Raw genomic sequence first — 17,408 nt, forward strand, 5'->3', positions numbered from 1 at the left:
CTTGACCTGACGAGCGAGCACCCATGTCGAGGTACAATTGTAGCAAGAATCGTTTCTATTCGATATACTTCTTGTCTGTGTATCCTAAAGACGTTTTCATCGCTAGCGTCGTATATCTAAACAAAAGTAGTACCTCCGTAAATGTCCAACACCAAGTGTCGCCATATTCCAAGACACCAAACCTCCAATGTGTGTACGCTGACTCTATATAAGCAAAGAAGAAAATCAAACTCAGAACAATACAAAGCCTCCCGTATACAACTTGTCTAGATATACATGAAGCAACCTATTATCAACAGTGCCATCTCATAATCTTTCCATAACAGGAGAATAAGACATAGTCACGTTCACGCCCTTTTCTTCATCATACGCAAGACTGAGATACGTATGAGTAAGTCCCTTCCCCATCTTCTCATACACCTCTCCTAATCCCCACCCTCTCGCCAAGAAGAAGTTCTTCAAGCCTTCGCGCACACCTTGGTCCGAGACACCACAAGCCCAAGCCGGGATATAGATCTTCACATCTGGAATCTCTCGTCCATGAGCAATCTCGAGGCCGAAATAGAGGAAAGAGGCAGTTTGCTCTGAGGAGCTTTTCCACTCTCCTTCGAGACCTGTAAGGCATTCCCAGAACTGCTTGAAGAGTTCGAGAGCTTTGCCTGTTTCAGGGGAACAGCGCTCGCCGCCGAAGGTGTAGATGTGTTTGATGTTTGAGAACGATGTATTGTGTGTTTTGAGGTAGAGCTTGATGCGAGGGTTTTCGGAAGTGTGGATGCAGTCGAAGGATACCATCTCGAGGCTCATTTCGTCGCGGTCACACTCTAGATTTGATGGCTTGTTGTTGGTTTCGATGAGGTCTTGTTTGCTGGATGATAGGAATGTTTCGATGTTCTTTACTGCAGGGAGCAAAGACATGGTGGGCGAGTGTAGCTTCATGACAGCCGATAAGAGGACTTCGGTGTTGGTCTTGCCATCCAACAGAGCTCTTCTTTGTGGGAACAGATATGGCTTCATGACTGGTGCAAAGTCCTCTGTGGGCAGATCGAAGGCTAGGAAGCATGTTGGCGGAGCATCGCGTGACGAGAGAAGCTCATAGGCTCGCTGATTTTCTCCAGAAGGTACGAAGAGCTCGATCATGAAGTGATACCACCATCCAAGATCAAGGTTCGGACAGATGTTAGAACTTGCCAAGGACGAGACGAAGAATGCGGGCACGAGTTGATTGAAGGGATCCTCGCCAGTGCCAGCAAGTGGGCCAATTGGCTCAAAAGTGAAGCCTATCTGATGATTTGGGGTGAAATACTCTTGGCCGTTGACATTCCAGGAGGGCTCGAATGGAGATGCATCATGAGTAAGGTGAGGTGTCCAGGGAGCTTCAACAGAGGGTATAGGTCCCAAGGCCGGAACAACAAAATGATTGAAGAAGTCCATGTACTGTGCTTTGATTGTAGGGGAGTAGGATGCGTCTTCGAGCAAGTCCGAAAATTGAGTAATGGTGCTGCGATACCAAAAAGACTGCGCAGGATTAGCGAAGCAGGGTCCTCCTGAGGTTGGTACAAATGGCACAGAGTTGAACATTGCATGAGTGGGGTTTAATTCTTGACTAAGAATTCCGTTGATTGTTACTCGATTATAGTCGTAAGTTTTCCTTTGATCCTCGACTTGAGATGCAATAATCGACCTTGTGATATTGGGTCGGAAGGGGAGATCATGCTGAAGCGCACGATCAGCCTTTGAGGTGAAATATTCTTTTCGGATAGAATCCTGAGCTGGTGTAGAGTTAAGTGATGGATCGGACATTGGGGAGGCGTCTGGAATAAGATCAGGTAAGACATCTAGGGAAGGCGCCGCATCGGCAGAAGAGGCTGATTGAGCTGTTGACATTTTGATAATATCTCAGAGGAGAGAAAATCATCCGGGCAAGTATCGAGACACAAAAGGACAAAGCTCGTGAGAATATGTTGGAAATCTTTCTCGTGACACAAACTTTATAAAATGAGAGCGGGGCGGATGACTTGTCATGGCAAAGCCATAAATACGGACTCCTCATGGCCTTTCTATTTGGGCATGATCGATTCCCATCAGCCATATCCAAGCAGAAGAGTCTAGAAAAACATCCCATTCAGGCCATTCAGGATAATACACTTGCATTCCGCTTCCAATCGTCGTTGTATCTCATGTTGCTGGCGGATTTTCTTCGACTGCAACCATCAGAGGAAATCCAGGCCCAGCATATTCCCTGTAATATGCTTGTTCTCGTACGAGTCTTGGCGCATCTTGGACGTCATCTGCAAGGAATACTAGCTCCTGCATGAATTGTGGTGTTGCCTGGCTCTAGATCTTCTGCATGTAACCTTGTACGTCGGGCCTGGTAGTACAACGGTACTGGGAGAGCAGTGGCGGGGTACTGCCTGTGAGAGGGGGGTTAAGTTGGAAGCACAGACCAGAGAGTGAGCAAAGTTGAGCAATCTCACCGTTGAGAAGCATCTCGACTTTCCTAAAGTCCCTCATGTCGCCTGATACGAAGGTGGAGGCGAAGCGAGAGGATAGAGAATGGAAAATGGAACAACGTTGATATAACTGGGTGTCCTTTTCAGCCCCGCAAACATGCAGGATCTTAATAATCGAGGACTCTGACATGACAGATCAGATGCAAAATGTGTAATCGATAAGATATGATTGGCGAGGTGGAAAGGGGGGACGTTGGTGGCTGAAGTGGCTACGTGTGGCTCGTTTCGGGGCGCCCGGAATCCGGCAAATTTTGACTTGAGGCTTTATTTCGGCCCGGACATGAATCGCGAACTTTCAGCTCTTGACTACCTTGTAAACTCGGCCAGTCCTACCAAAAAAGAGTTTTTTCTCAGCAGGAACATGCAGTTCAAAGTTGAACCTGATTGAGCTCAGGTTGCACGCAGTCTTTCGAGAGGCGGTACCAGTCAATTCCAAATTATGCGCGTGCCGCGGTACCGCGACATCTCCATTCGCAGCACAAACGTTTGTCTTCTGCCTTGAAGTGTACTTTTCAGTGTGTCTCTAATATTCTCGACACCCTCACATTTTCGTACTGCGTGACCAAGTAGAGGTAGCGAGGCCCGGAGGGGTTGTATTTATCCTCGTAATTCCATTTCAGAATGCATTGTTCTCGATGAAGTCAACTTCCTGTCTACAGAAGCTAAAAGACAATATAGGCCATCAACATGAAAACGTGATACCATTTCATCACAATGATGAAGAATAGGAGGCTCTTGTATTGACGTTGCAGCTGCAAGCGGGAAAGTTGAGTGGCCAAGTACAACGAGGGAGTTTTGTCTTTGGCCAACACAACAAAGATGCCTGAGTATCTTCCCATATATAGTATTTAATGAAGCTCTGCTTTCACAAATATCACTAACTTTTCTTGCTTTACGATAATTCTGATTAGCTTCTGTTGCCCACAACGGATCGAGGATTCCTTCTTGTAGTTTCTTCAGACCCACCCCTTATCTTTCCAACTCCATTGCCCGAGATGGCCAGAACTCGTAGCAGCGAATCTGGAGGGCCATCAGGCAAAGGTAGTGGCAAGAGAAGAAGAGCCGCTACGAAAAGTAGCAACGAATCTGAATCTCTATCGAGCGATAGGAGCATGAAGAAAAGAGGTGCCAGTGTCAAAAAGAACGATGCCTCTAAGAAACGCCAAACCAAGCAACGTAAAAGTGAGGAGGGCGGTAAGGGTGCCATCATAAAGCTTTTCAAGAGAAAGGGTGTTCCAACCTACGAATTGGGAGACCCAGAATACGAGTTTGTGACCCATACAGCAAATCCCCTACATCGCAATAGGCTGCCAGATTGCGTTGTGCAACCTCTAACTACTGTTGACGTCCAATACATTGTAAAGCAAGCAAAAAAGAAGGACATTGCAAGCACAATCAAAATTGGCGGCCATTCTTACCCGGGATCATCTGCTTCCGATCAGGGCTATATCAAATTGGACCTCACGAATATGAACCAAGTTACTCTCGATATGGATTAAAAAGTTATAACAATAGGAGCGGGCGCATTATGGGGAAATTTATACAAGCCCTTGGTTGACGGGAAACATGACGGATATGTTATCAACGGTGGGCGATGTCCTACTGTTGGAGTCAGCGGATATATTCTAGGAGGAGGCATCTGTCCATTCACCAGAAGCTTCGGAATGGGATGCGACACTTTGCTAGAAGCTACCATCGTTACTGCGGACGAAATTGTACATACAGTTACGCGCGACGATGACCCAGAATCAAGCGAAGGGAAGCTCTTTTGGGCTCTCTGTGGTGCTGGCCAAGGTAGTTTTGGTGTTGTACTGGAGCTGAAAATGGCTGTCAGCAAGTTGAAGAACAAGGAGGGCAAAGTTATAGCAGTTCGATCCACCTGGTTTCCGAAAGAAAGTGACGACGTACCGGCGATAAAGAGTGCTTTTTATTCTGCTAAGTGGTCGACACAAATGACGATCGACACCATTTGGCTATGCAACACCCGAGATGAAGCAAAGATCGGTGTTCGTTTCAGTGCCTATTATGATGGCAACGGAGAAGACTATCTAAAAGAAATCAATCAGAACATCTATAACACGAGTCTGAAAGAGTTGTTCGGCGAACGAATCGTGGATAGAACGTCCTCTGATTGGCTTGGCAACATTCTTCCAATAACATGGGATGAAGAAGCCAAAAGGTCTAAATACGTAAACCAAACCTTCTCTATCTTCGGCTCCTTCGCTTTTGAAAACAGACCAGTGCAAATGCAGCAAAATCGATGTCATCCAAGAAGTACTACAGTCTTACGGTGAGAAGTATAAGAACGGGGATGGATCTTCCGTCGAAGTCTCATTCATACACCCTGGAACAACAGCAGCCAAAAAGCCCAGTACGGCCACAGCTTTTCCTTGGCGTAAAGCTGCCTATCACGCGTACGTTTTGGTCAAATTATGATGATTTGTTTCAAGGAGACGTCATGCAAAACCTGTGCCGTTCGATCAGGGCTAAATTGAGACCGTTCTCCATATTCGCAGAGGCAGCCTTCGTTAATTTCCCCAATGAAGCGACACCCAAAACCGCACATGAAAGCGCATACTACGGTACGAATCGAGAGAAGCTGCGCGAAGTCAAGAAGATGTGGGACAAGAATAACTTTTTTGGCTGGGATCAAGGCGTTGGACTTCCACAGCCGGACCTGTCAATCGCAGGTTCTCCCACGCTTGTCAATGAGAAAACCGACAAAGATGCAAACAAGCAAAGGAACATGAAAGAAGCAGAGCGTTGGGCGAATTACCGCCCTACTTTGGGGAATAGTTTCATAGGCATAGATATAGGACCGAGTACTTACGACCAAAATGGTTGAAAACTTTGAGCTCTTATAGGTCATTCTATCTTCCTAGTCAGTGTTTAACAGTATTCTCGAATGAATTTTCTACTAAATCTAATCCTTCTAGCTTATATTTTTAAGTTGAAAAGAGAGATATTCGTGCTCTTCAATTAGAGTTCGACTCGTGTTGTATTCTGGCTACGATGTTCCAACGTACCGCTCATAATTTCACTTTGGTGTATCACGGAATATATGCGCAGATACTTCCTTGATTCTGATGATACTTTGCAGCTCATAATATAGTCTAATGTTGACTTCTTGTTCTCGGAGTAATCACCAGCTAGTAGTGGACGAAAGGTTTCTCCATCGTTTTTCATAAATTCCGAAAGGTGAAGTCCGGTCTGACTGCAAGAAACTCCCTCGATGCATCGGCATTCCTGTTTTCGGTCATCGCCTGCGGCGTGAAAATTGCAATCCTTGACGTACAACGGACGAGGGAAGCGCGATGTTGTCGTGGTCGTCACTTGCTTTCACGGTGCGACTCGGATCCGAAATATTATTCCGAAATTCGGATCCGAAGACGCTACCAACCCGGAATCCTCTGCCATGCCAATTTTCCATTGTAGCTTCAAGTTCATATGTCCTGAAATAAGCAAGATGGAGTATATAAGAGCATTTCAGCTCTTTGACAAAAGGTTCATCTTACCTCGGGCCAAATCAACACAAAACATACATCTGAAGCAGTTTCCACAGCAAGCAACTCCTCGACTTTCCAAAATGAGTTTCCAAAAAGACCAAAAAGTTGCAATTATAGGGGCAGGCTTGGCAGTAAGTGTTCAAAGTACTAGGTTTTTGTTGAAGTATTGACGCTAATATTCTCAGGGTATGAGTCTTGCACTAGCCTTGCACAAACAGTCGATCCCATGCACCATCTATGAGCTCCGGGACTCAGCCTCTCATCTCACTGCTACCGGAGCATTGATGTTATGTCCCAATGCACTCAAAGTACTGAGTGAAATTGGAGTCTATGAACGCATCAAGAATCAAGGTTATATGTTCGAAAAGCTCGAGTACAAGGATGAGAACTACAAGATCACCGATGAGTATTATCTCGGCGGAGAGAAGTTGTTCGGCTACAAAGCACTTCGAGTCTATCGTGATATTCTTCTTCGAGAAACTCTCGGAGCAATCACAGAGCGAGGAATCCAGGTCCAATACGGACGCAAATTCTCCAAGGTCGTCAAGGAAGACGAGACTGGCGTTGAGTTCGCATTCGAAGACGGATCTACCGAGTCCGCAACTTTGCTCATTGGCGCTGACGGTATCCACTCCAAAGTCCGACAATACATTCACCCAAATGTCGGTCCTATTTTCAGTGGCATGATGGCAATTACCTCTGTGGTTCACGTCTCCGACCTTCGCTTTCCCGAGCCAAATTACCACTTGACGACTTCGATACACAGCAAGTACGGAGCCTTTGTCTTTGCACCTCAAAACTCTTCCGGTACAGAGATCCTCGTCGGTACACAAATGAGAATGCCAGAGCAAGATCAAGAAGGATGGCGTCGCATCCGTCAGAACAAAGATGAGCTGAAGAGCATGTTCCAAGCTCACATGAACGAATGGCCGGATCTCGTCCAATCGGCTATGGAACACATGAACCCCGACAAGCTTTCTATTTGGCCATACTATGTCGTTCCAAAGCTCGATACCTGGTCTTCACCAGGCAAGCGTGTCATCATTTTGGGTGATGCTGCTCATGCTATCCCTCCAACGGCCGGTCAAGGCGCGAGTCAAGCTTTCGAAGACGTTTATTCGCTGTCCCTGCTGTTGTCAAAACTGTCTGACAAAGTGAAGCTTGACGACGCCTTGGATTTCTGGCAGTGCTATAGAATGGCGAGGGTCGATGATGTGTTGGCTCTCACTAGAAAGTTAGACGTGAAGAGGTTGCCAACCGAAGACAAGGCGAAGGTGCCAGAGGAAGTTGTGTTCAAGAACATTGGAGACGGGGAACAGCAGAGATGGCTGTTTGAGCCGAAGATTGAGGAGAAGATGTTGAAATGGGTTGCTGAGCAGGAGAATCAGTGAAGTGAGATGATTATTGAACGGATTTTCGCGAATCGGCCCCGACAGGTACTTCTTCCACTCGTTTTCATCCCATTATCATGGGCAGCCAGATTAAAAGACACATGTACCACTGAGTAGCCAGCTAGTCTATCATTTACTTCAATAAAACAATGTACGCAAGCATTTAGCTGTCGAGATTGGCTAGACGATAACTTTTGGGATTGACAATCAAAGAGCCTAGCAGGGGTTTTTAACCCACCCTCAGGAGGCAAGACTGAGTTGTAGCATCTCAATCGAAGTTCGAGAAGCGTTGAGACACTTTTCTCGCTACAGGATCTAAAACTCTGAACAGGGCGATTTTGCTCAAAAGTACTACCGCATGCAAGGAGGGTAGAAATCCGTTCTGTTAAGCATTCATCAAACGACGACTTTAGCTTCTTGATTCACAAGCCGTCTCCAGCTCGGGAAAACATAAGTAACAAGCGTTCCAGACACAGCACATTGTATTCCAGGACCATCATGACGAGCCAACAGAGCTTCTCGACTAACCATAATATGGTCTGACTCCCGCACCTGATCGCCAACCTTTGGTATCTCAATTCTCATCGAGTGCTCACTTCGCCTCAGCAGAATCGCGAAATGGTAAGCAATCTCACAGACATTTTTTAGTTCCCGGTAGCTTTCATCGCAGTCTTTCGCTTGTTTGATCTTGGTGTAGTCAATTGAGGTCAAATCCATGATTGCTTTCAGCTGGTTGGCTGACTCATCGACCCAGGCTAAAGGTGCTCCTGAAAGTGCATAGTTGTTGGCTTGTGAGTGTTCAATCTTGATTTGCTTTGCAAAATTCATTGTCAGAAGGCGCCAATGATTGGTACGAACTTGGTCCTCTTGGGGTAAGTATTAGCGAAGCTTCGACGTCCGCAAGTGGTAGACTCACTGTCATCTGAATTCATGAGATGATGTTCGAACAAACGCAATCCGTGCTCGAGACCTGTGTGCTGTGTGACTCGCTCAAGATCATGAAGATCATACGTGCGTTGGCTCAAGAGAACTTCAGAAATGTACTGGAAGATTATGCCCCTTGCACGATTTATGATACCAGTAGCATCTGGTCCCCGTAACCAGAGGTCATGATACATGCGCTGTGCTCTTCCGCCCGCTCCACTGAGATTGTACGGATCTGGTGTGCTCGGTACAAATTGCACACTCGGATCCGGGTAGTAGAACTTCCTTACAATGCGTTGAATTCGAGTTTGAATGTCGTCATAAATACGCACGATGTTGTCTGTGATCAGTTCTTCGTCGAAGAAGTTGTGCTTTGTGTTCATGCTTGACTTAGACAGAAGCACGTCGGTCTGCTCCGTCAACCTTTCATCTTCTGCGGCCAAGTTCTTGCTTTCAAGTTCGCTGATACAGCTCTTATGGTTTTTCTCCAGATTCCTATATTTTATTTGTAGAGCGCCCAGCGACTCCTTCAATGTGCGAACCTCCTCCTTATGCTCCTCAGCTCTCAAATCTGCGGTTTCCTGTTGTCCATCCGGCGTAGTGGTATCCTTCGTTTGGCTTGCAGATTCGGTGCTGCACTTCTGATGCTCTTTCTCCAGATTCCCAGATTTTGTCCGCAAGTCCTCCAGCGATTCCTTCAATTTCCGAATCTCATCCCTATGTCCCTCTTGCTTCGATCCCCATCCAGATCCCAAGTTTGAGCCTGTGTCTGCCCTCATGTTTTGATAATCCTTTTTCAGGTTATCAAATGCTTTTCGGACCGTCACACTATCATCTCGATAATAACGCAGGCTCCCTTCAAGGCTTTTGATGCGTTGGAGGGCATCTTCGAAATCGGCTGCTTTCGCTGCATGTGCTTCGCGTTCTGTTGGTGTTGTTCGGATTGGTTCTTTGGCTTCCTTGTTGAGTAGTATATCGATATCGGCGATGCTGGAGTTGAGGAGACCTGTGATATTGCCGATGCTTTCTGAGAAAGCATCGTTGGGCTGAGTCATGGTTTAAGGAGATCTGATCTGGCTAGCAGCTTATACGGAGACCATGAACGACTGATGTAGGAGACATTGTCGAGAATCTAGGAAAAGGTGCGGGGTCATTCTGAGCATTCCAGAGCTTGCTTGTTAGTGCATTCCTGGATTTGATCTCGGAAAAGCCTCAAATATCCTAGAAAATAATACATTCTTTCCTTCACTCAACTAAGCTAGGCATTCCACTCGTGATTAGGATGCAATCACCACCTTTATCGACATCATTCATACTTTGCATCCACAGTGCCCATCTCCTGTCCATTGATCTCAAGAGAGACCTTCATGACGGCGGACTCAATCTTGATGACTAGGTGGTAGTGGACTTGATGATATGTGATACCATCTGTGCCGACATTCCTAGTGAAAGTGTTGAGAGGCACGGCTCGAAGATCGGCAGTGAGGGTGCAGTTGGTTCGTGTTGCAGCAGCGGATGGGTGAACTGGTGCATCCTCGTCTTCGCTTTGAATTAGATCGTCATAGAAGATCAGTTGATAGTTGTGGTAGCCTTCTGCAAGCGAGCGATAGAACGGGAAACGGATAGTCTGGTCGCGCTTCAGGTCTTGGCCACTGTTGATGTACCAGGTCCTGGCAAAATTAGTGGTGTTCTGAACATGGAAGAAAGAAAACAAGAGAAATTGAGAACACGACAATTCCTGTCACATGCCGTGCTTCGAAAGATGCTTGAAGTTGCAGATGATAGGTTGAAAAGGTTTCATCTTACATCTATGTCAGGTCAGCAGAAGCATCGTTGAAGAAGGATAGCAAAATCGAGGAATCTCAAACATACTCGTTTGCACCGGTAAACTCCCAGTTCGGCGTTCCAGACTCTTGGTTGTCCCCGGTCCGCAACTTCATTGATATGCCAGTAAGCTGCAACACCACAGTGTCTCGTCGCTTGGTTGGATATAACCATTGTTTCCATTGGAAGTCGACTAAGAACTGCGCCTCTATTGCGGCTGACAATAAAGCTGTTCGGTTATTCATAGGGATTCTTACTTCACAATCGCTGCCCAAGCTCCATGCGGTTGGATCACCTGGATATCAGGGTGATCTGCCTCCAGACTGGCTTTCAGATATGCGCTGGATCCAAAGCCGCCGACAAGGAATATCGCCTATTCCGTTAATAGTGAACAGAAGACGTACCTGACGTTTCGAAGCTTCATACCTTAATTGGCTTTGTACCAACATTTGACACTTGCTTCATCCTCACAAGTCTCACCTGATCCTTCACGAGTCTCTGAATGTCTTCAATGAGTGGGTCAAAAATGCGCTTGACATCATCTCTGCAGGTAATCAGTATCAGAGCAACAAACAGTGTGCAGAGCTGACCCTCTCATATTCCAAGTGTTCGAGACAAGATTCTGATCGGGATCATCTGTTAAATTAGCCATTGGAAAGTTGACCCAGTAGTCTTCGTCTGGATCTCCTCTGAAGGCTGTTTTGACAGTCTTGTCGAATTGATCAACAGCTTGCTCAAAACCGACAGTTTTTCTCAATCTCAAGTACTCGACTTCGCCCACAAGATCTTTTACAGTCTGTTCGAAACGCCTGTTGAGTCCCAGTGAACCAGCCATGCCACCTGCATTCATTAGACAGTGAAAACAACCATGAACTGGGACATATTACACACCTGTACCAGGGACAAGCTCTTTGAGCTCTAATCGAGGGAGCAATCTAGCAATTTCGTAGGATATCAAGTCGGCTGTACCACCGCCGGCGTCGCAAATCACGAAGGCGTCACCAACCTAGAAAAACAAGTCAGTCTTGACAGATGGATAGAGGAAAACTCAGAACTTACTTCTAAGGCTTTATCTTCAAAATATTCAAGGTGTACAGAGCAGCGGCTTCAGGTTCCTTGATCAATGTGACGTGATGGATGCCAGCTTTCTCTGCGGCCTGGATAGATTTAGCTGCTTGCTACAAGATCAAAACCCCATCTCTAGACAATAGACTCACCCGTAAGGTAAGGTTTTTTGCCTTGTCTGACCAGACGGCGGGCACAGATAGTACAAACTGTTGGTCGCATAACGCCAAGTACTCAATCGGCATTTTGGAGCTAATGACGGTCATAGCATGTTTGTACATTGCGCCGAGATAATCTGCAGCGACATCTACTGCAGATTTTCCCAATTCTTGGAGGTCAGCCTTTGCAACAGACTCAGCCAAGTAAGTAGGTCGAGGTTGATCGAGGTCGAGAAGCAGCTTGACACCCCGTAGAATGTCGTTCTTGTGCTTCTGAGCTCCCCATGTGAATGAGCTCTTATTGATTGCATCGTAACTGAGTATGGTAGGGACTTTGGGCTGTTGGAAGCCTTCGAGTCCTGGGAACAGTCGTTAGTCTCTGACTGAGGTGGAGGGTCTACAAACGTGCCTGGCCAATCCATAATGGACATCACGTCTGGCTTCGCGTCCTTTCTGAAAGCATATGCAATGCCACTGAAAGTTGTACCAAAATCGATAGCGATCACGAGTTGGTCCTTTGGCCCACTCATCTTGTTCTCCTTTCAAATGCTATCAGTTGTGGTGTGATAAAACGGCTGTGGAAGAAGCTTCAGAGGCGAATATTCATAACAATATATAGATCATGAACCTTTCAAGACGATTTCTCCGATGCAACACAGAAAGAGGAAGAAGCAAAGCACACAGGTTTGAATAGATGTACATGGATGTGTGCTGATACCAATGATCTTAAAGAATGAGAGGTTCTGAAATCGACTTGCTTCCAAGCGAATGGTTTTGGGAGATAGTGGTTGTTGGCGATGTTTGAAGTGACGGTAGCTTCTAGTGCTTGTAGAACATCACTTTGAAAGGGGCTATTCTTAGGGGGCGACTTACAGCTGTACAGTACCTGAACTATCCCTCGGCTAGAACATTGACACACACAACCTCTGAATGAGGCTTTAGCCGTATGATGATCGGTCGGCTGAAATTGTTGTCTCCATTGTCTTACGCATCACGAAAGAGAAATTGTTGAGACGAGCCAGTTCTTTCATATCAGATTGACTTGCCCAAGCTGGAACGTCAGGCGAAAGAAGGTACAGAAATTCAAGAACATATCTACGAAATGCTAAGCATTCCCAAATATGCATATCAAAGTATCGTGGTACGCAGGGGCAAACAGGCGATCATGAAAGAAGGTGCAAGGAGCTTCTCCAGCTTTCCAGGACTGAAAACACATGAGTGTCTCCAGGAGCTTGCGGGTATAAAGACTGTGTAGTGGCTAAGGATCGATGCAGTGTAAGCAGCAGATTTGCGTCCAGCAAAAAGGCAATCATGGAGCACCGAGACCGAGAGATGGCAAATAATTCAAAGACAGACATGGATAATATCCATTCCTTCGTGAGACAGCAATTCGCAGAGCTGGAAGACAGCTTGAAGGAGGAAATACGCAGCGTACCAGAGGCCGTGTGGAAGACCGCAAAGATGACCGATGCTGGCGAGGCTGCTCGTAACACGTTCACTGTAAGTCATACACTGAATATCGTTAAGGACAAATAGCTAACGAGTAGAAGAATCTGTTCGGATTATTTCACCGACAGACTGACGAGGGCGATTCGAAAGCAAAAACACAGCTGGAGGTTTCCGCTCATGCAAACCATGAGTTAGAAGTAGAGAGAAAAGCAATCTTGAGGGATTCGGAGGACTGGAGATCTGGCTTCGAAAAAAGTGCAGAACATTACCAGAACAAGCTCAAGGAAGAGATTGCAGACATCAGATTCCAGAAAGACAAGGCTGTCCGTCGGCTGAAGGATGCAGAGAGGGAAAATGGAGAATTGCAAAAACAAGTAGCCACTTTTCGAAGCATCATCATCAAGCATGGAGGCAGTGAGAGTGGGCAATTGGATGATGCTACCATTGTCGCCAGATTCGTTAACTTGCGAACCAAAATTCGGGGAATCGTCATGAGAGATTGCCACTTCGACAAGCTGGATACCGCCACGGGACATGAATCATTGCAAAAGCTTCACAAAAGGGGCCTGACGATTTTCGACTTGAAGAACCAGCTGCAAGAAAGTCTGTTCAGGGAGGTTTGCCGGGTTTTCTTCTCGGTGTTGGCTTTTGGATTGGAGGGGTCCACTCTTGGAGATCAAGTCAATTACGGCCTGGGTAGATTTGAATGGGAGCTCTTGTCCCTGTCTCCGGGTCAAGGTAAGTTCCATCTCTTTAAGCGAGCGACAGAGACGGGGCTGATCAGGGTGGCAGGTTACCAAAAGGATTCCTTGGAGTGGAGATTGCTCACGATCAAATGTGCGAAATTGTTGGGCCAGCCAAATCCCGACGTCGCGGCACAAAGAATACTGGATTGGTTGCAACCATTCTTGGGCATGACCGAGAAGCCTGACCAAGATACGCCGAGCGATTCAAGCAGCAAGTTGAATCGTGAGTCGACCAGCAAGTCCACCAGCGAGAGTCGAGTCAAGCAGCTATGTCAAGATGCTTTGGATTTCGCACTTCTCATTCGAACTTGCCGCGACCGTTACCAAGCCGAGAGGACCATAGAACGAGAGGAGCGTTCAGAGCAAGCATGGGAGGGTGAAATGGGCTCAGATAACGATCCTCGAGAGATAGCATGTATGATATCGCCAGCGCTGGTCAAATACCCTGGCCATGACTGGAAAAAGCGTCTGGTTCTCGAGAAGTCACATGTTATTGTACGCAAGATCGTGCCGGGGGGCTGCAATGAGTTAGGGGTAGGGTCCCTACTACCACATGATTGTGACCGAGCCGAAAATTGAACCAGATGGGGAAGATTGAATAGTATCGTTGTCGTTGTTGGGAGGAGCACTGCTGCACCTTCGAGTATCTTTCAAAGCACACCTATGAGGCAGAAATGAAGGGGATTGATCCCAATTGGCAGATGTAAGAAACGCAAAGTGACCTGATGTAAATGTTAGTGCTTGTATGTCGTTAGAAGCATGCAGAGGGACAATCCGATGGGAATTGAATGCCTTAGCCAATTTAGCACTATTTCTAGTCTGCGATAATTGCAGATCTACTGTCTCCTTTTTCTATCGGCAGTGCTAAAGATGCAGCAATTGAATCCAGTGATGATGTTGAGATGTGAAAAGGTTGAAGGAGGAAGAGAAGCGTGGGTCTGATGCGTGGATGAGCCCAAGCACTTTACGCGTTTACGCGATTCTTTTTCCACGACGCGTCTCCCCAAATATTCCCCTGGCCCTTCCACAATCAATATACACAATATCAACATCATGTCGGACTACGAAGATGATATGGACGTGGACGCGCCTGTCGGGCGCGACACGATAACCTTCAGTTCTGATAATACCAATTCGAAGGGCAAGAGAAGCGCGGCAAACTTGCCCGTTGAAGCAGAGGATACACTGCCATGGTGAGCAGGACTTCTACAATCAATCCGCAGAAGCTGATCTTACTGCCAAGGGTCGAGAAATACCGTCCAGATACCCTCGAAGACGTCTCGGGTCATCAAGATATCCTCGCAACGATAAATAAGTTCGTTGATACAAATGTATGAAAATTGCCCCTCTTTTCGACCCTCCTAACACTTGTGCAGAGACTACCTCATCTCCTCCTTTACGGGCCTCCAGGTACAGGCAAAACTTCTACGATTCTTGCATTGGCACGACGAATATACGGCGCGAAGAATGTACGGCAGATGGTACTCGAACTCAATGCATCGGACGACAGAGGCATCGATGTGGTGCGAGAGCAGATCAAAACCTTCGCGAGCACGAAGCAAATCTTTACGATGAATCCTACCTCTAATTCCTCCACGTCAATCGCAGCATATAAACTCATCATTCTCGATGAAGCAGATGCGATGACATCCACGGCACAAATGGCACTGCGACGAATTATGGAGAAATATACTGCCAATACCAGATTTTGCATTATTGCGAATTATACACACAAGCTTAGTCCAGCTTTGCTCAGTCGTTGTACGAGGTTTAGATTCAGTCCATTGAAGGAGGTCGATATAAGGGTCCTGGTGGATAAGGTTATTGATGAGGAGAATGTGCAGATCACATCTGATGCCACCGATGCACTGGTAAAGTTGAGCAAGGGAGATATGCGAAGAGCGCTCAATGTTCTTCAAGCCTGTCATGCAAGCAGTAAGTCGCTCCTAATGGACCATTGAACTTTTCACTAATTCGTCAAGGCACACCTCTACATCTAAAGGGTACCCCAAAAATTGCGGAGAAAGATATAAAACGAGACCTAATCACTGAAACCACAATCTACGAATGTATCGCCTCACCACATCCCGAAGATATCACCAAGATTGCCGATACTCTTATGCACACGACAGATGTCACATCATGTCTTCAAACGATCAACTCCCTGAAATCTACACAAGGTCTGGCATTAGCAGATATCATCACAGCACTCAGCGAGCAATTGACCGCGATGCGAGTCCCTGCCCCAGTCATGATAACTTGGCTCGATGGATTGGCAGAAGTAGAATATAGATTGAGTGGCGGAGGTGGAGAGGCGATTCAAACGGGAGCTGTGGTTGGTGTTGTGAGAAATGGTGCAGAACTGTTTGAGACGTTGAAATGATTTAATGCAAGTACGAAGATCTTGCATTGCTGTAGGCGTCTGGAGGATAGGAAATGTATACCTTGCGGATTTGATTGCAGTCAAAGTACGATATTTTCCCAAACTTGATTTTGAGAAGGTGTCCTATCTGGTTAGGATGAATGTCGAACCTTCCAATAAGCATTGAAAGCCACACCAATCATTAGAATCAGGGCGTCTAAGAAAGACCGAGATACTTCTTTGTCACCTGGCCAAGCAATCTACTATCTCGGCTCGCTGTCCAAACCAGCGGAGGTGAGTCTTTCTCAGGATTAGAGCTTTCAAGCTAACATTTCAGCAGGACGGGAGTCAAAGACTGTCTCTTGGATAGTAATTATACCATGAACGAATCCCAAAGTCGATCACAGACAGTATCCATATCTTCAGAACTCTCATTGCTAGTCCCCGTTCTAAATCCTACTTTCCACTCCATCACAACCCTTCTGCTCTCTACTCCTTCTTCCCCCAAAGACCCCGACACTTAACATGCACAACATCCAACTTAACCAATCCTTCCAACCCCCTCAACAACCCCAGATTCTCCTTAAACGCCCCCGTCTCCCTAAACCACTGACACCTCTCAACACTCTCCCACCCAACAAGCAGCACCAACACCTTCCCCATACCCCCCACCTCCCCCCTCACGGGAAAATCATCCTCAACCCCCCACCCAAAACTGACACCCTGCACACCACCACCACCTCCCCTCAACCCCCGCACAACCCGCTCCACCAGCCCCTCAACCCTCTCCCTCGCCTCCCCCGCCATCTCAGCCGGCAAGAACGCCGTCACGATTTGCGTGACCGGTGCCCGCAGCGGAGAGAGCGTGGGTCGTATCTCGACGTGCTTCGAGAACTCGCCGTGCGTTAGGACTTTCGGGAAATCTTGCACTGCTTCGGCTCCGAATCTATTTTTTCCGTCTTTATATTAACCTCCCATTTTTATTTCTTCTTGATTAAAGGGTGATGGTCAGGAGGTATGTAGGTAGGGACTCACGACTTAGCAAAATCCTTATGAGCATCCAAACTCTCCCACTCGAAAAACGCCCAAACGTGCAACGGGTCCTCGAGCTCGAGACCCCAGTAGATCTCGCGGGGAGAGTTGGGCGCGGCGTAGATGGATGTGTAGACGTTGGTGAAGATCTTGCCGGAGGGGTGCGAGTCGTCCATTATTGGGTGGTTGGGTTTTACGCCCATTAGGCCGATTTCTGTGAGTGGCATTTTGGATTTGTGGGAGATGATTGGGAGGAGGTGGGGGTTGGTGAGAGAAAATGGAGGAGGAGGTGAAGTGGTGTTTATTTTTATATGTGCTGTGAAGTAAGTGGTGATGGCTCGCAGGCAGACAGAGAGACGGATGGAGTGCCGTTATCCCGGAGCTACTTTTGTTAACCGAGCTCCTTTAGGGGGGTAAGCGCGAGCTTTATTTTGGTGCCTA

General features: G+C 46.9%; 8 protein-coding genes across 8 annotated transcripts; 4 read left to right on the plus strand and 4 right to left on the minus strand.

The window, feature by feature from the left end:
* Positions 1–306: 306 nt before the first annotated feature.
* Positions 307–1,884, minus strand: LY89DRAFT_676352 (aromatic prenyltransferase; the record flags this gene model as incomplete). The annotated part of the gene is made up of 1 exon (XM_018213577.1): positions 307–1,884. The coding sequence occupies one exon, from the start codon at positions 1,882–1,884 to the stop codon at positions 307–309; it is 1,578 nt and encodes a 525-aa protein (XP_018063331.1).
* Positions 1,885–3,656: 1,772 nt separating this feature from the next.
* LY89DRAFT_763445 (FAD-binding domain-containing protein) lies at positions 3,657–5,493 on the plus strand (the record flags this gene model as incomplete). Its single annotated transcript, XM_018221598.1, has 6 exons — positions 3,657–3,704; positions 3,734–3,988; positions 4,058–4,750; positions 4,794–4,905; positions 4,961–5,200; positions 5,447–5,493. 6 exons carry the CDS (start codon positions 3,657–3,659, stop codon positions 5,491–5,493), a joined length of 1,395 nt encoding a protein of 464 aa, XP_018063332.1.
* A 541-nt stretch (positions 5,494–6,034) lies between these two features.
* On the plus strand, positions 6,035–7,407 carry LY89DRAFT_763453 (kynurenine 3-monooxygenase; the record flags this gene model as incomplete). The annotated part of the gene is made up of 3 exons (XM_018221599.1): positions 6,035–6,147; positions 6,202–7,307; positions 7,341–7,407. Exons 1-3 carry the CDS (start codon positions 6,097–6,099, stop codon positions 7,405–7,407), a joined length of 1,224 nt encoding a protein of 407 aa, XP_018063333.1. The 5' UTR covers positions 6,035–6,096.
* Positions 7,408–7,803: 396 nt separating this feature from the next.
* On the minus strand, positions 7,804–9,386 carry LY89DRAFT_741279 (uncharacterized protein; the record flags this gene model as incomplete). Its single annotated transcript, XM_018220684.1, has 2 exons — positions 7,804–8,273; positions 8,324–9,386. 2 exons carry the CDS (start codon positions 9,384–9,386, stop codon positions 7,804–7,806), a joined length of 1,533 nt encoding a protein of 510 aa, XP_018063334.1.
* Positions 9,387–9,637: 251 nt separating this feature from the next.
* LY89DRAFT_701518 (uncharacterized protein) lies at positions 9,638–11,908 on the minus strand (the record flags this gene model as incomplete). Its single annotated transcript, XM_018217204.1, has 7 exons — positions 9,638–10,021; positions 10,418–10,528; positions 10,582–10,686; positions 10,862–10,995; positions 11,047–11,161; positions 11,373–11,737; positions 11,788–11,908. The coding sequence occupies 7 exons, from the start codon at positions 11,906–11,908 to the stop codon at positions 9,638–9,640; spliced, it is 1,335 nt and encodes a 444-aa protein (XP_018063335.1).
* A 781-nt stretch (positions 11,909–12,689) lies between these two features.
* On the plus strand, positions 12,690–14,152 carry LY89DRAFT_676357 (uncharacterized protein; the record flags this gene model as incomplete). The annotated part of the gene is made up of 3 exons (XM_018213578.1): positions 12,690–12,878; positions 12,929–13,565; positions 13,620–14,152. The coding sequence occupies 3 exons, from the start codon at positions 12,690–12,692 to the stop codon at positions 14,150–14,152; spliced, it is 1,359 nt and encodes a 452-aa protein (XP_018063336.1).
* Positions 14,153–14,577: 425 nt separating this feature from the next.
* On the plus strand, positions 14,578–16,309 carry LY89DRAFT_788408 (P-loop containing nucleoside triphosphate hydrolase protein). The gene is made up of 5 exons (XM_018223164.1): positions 14,578–14,766; positions 14,817–14,904; positions 14,950–15,508; positions 15,556–16,229; positions 16,276–16,309. Exons 1-4 carry the CDS (start codon positions 14,627–14,629, stop codon positions 15,954–15,956), a joined length of 1,188 nt encoding a protein of 395 aa, XP_018063337.1. The 5' UTR covers positions 14,578–14,626; the 3' UTR covers positions 15,957–16,229; positions 16,276–16,309.
* A 110-nt stretch (positions 16,310–16,419) lies between these two features.
* LY89DRAFT_724539 (uncharacterized protein) lies at positions 16,420–17,297 on the minus strand. The gene is made up of 2 exons (XM_018218909.1): positions 16,971–17,297; positions 16,420–16,881 (listed from the first exon to the last, which is right to left on the minus strand). The coding sequence occupies exons 1-2, from the start codon at positions 17,192–17,194 to the stop codon at positions 16,425–16,427; spliced, it is 681 nt and encodes a 226-aa protein (XP_018063338.1). The 5' UTR covers positions 17,195–17,297; the 3' UTR covers positions 16,420–16,424.
* Positions 17,298–17,408: the final 111 nt, after the last annotated feature.

This window comes from Mollisia scopiformis, assembly GCF_001500285.1.
Source record: "Mollisia scopiformis unplaced genomic scaffold LY89scaffold_30, whole genome shotgun sequence".
Taxonomy (NCBI): domain Eukaryota; kingdom Fungi; phylum Ascomycota; class Leotiomycetes; order Helotiales; family Mollisiaceae; genus Mollisia; species Mollisia scopiformis.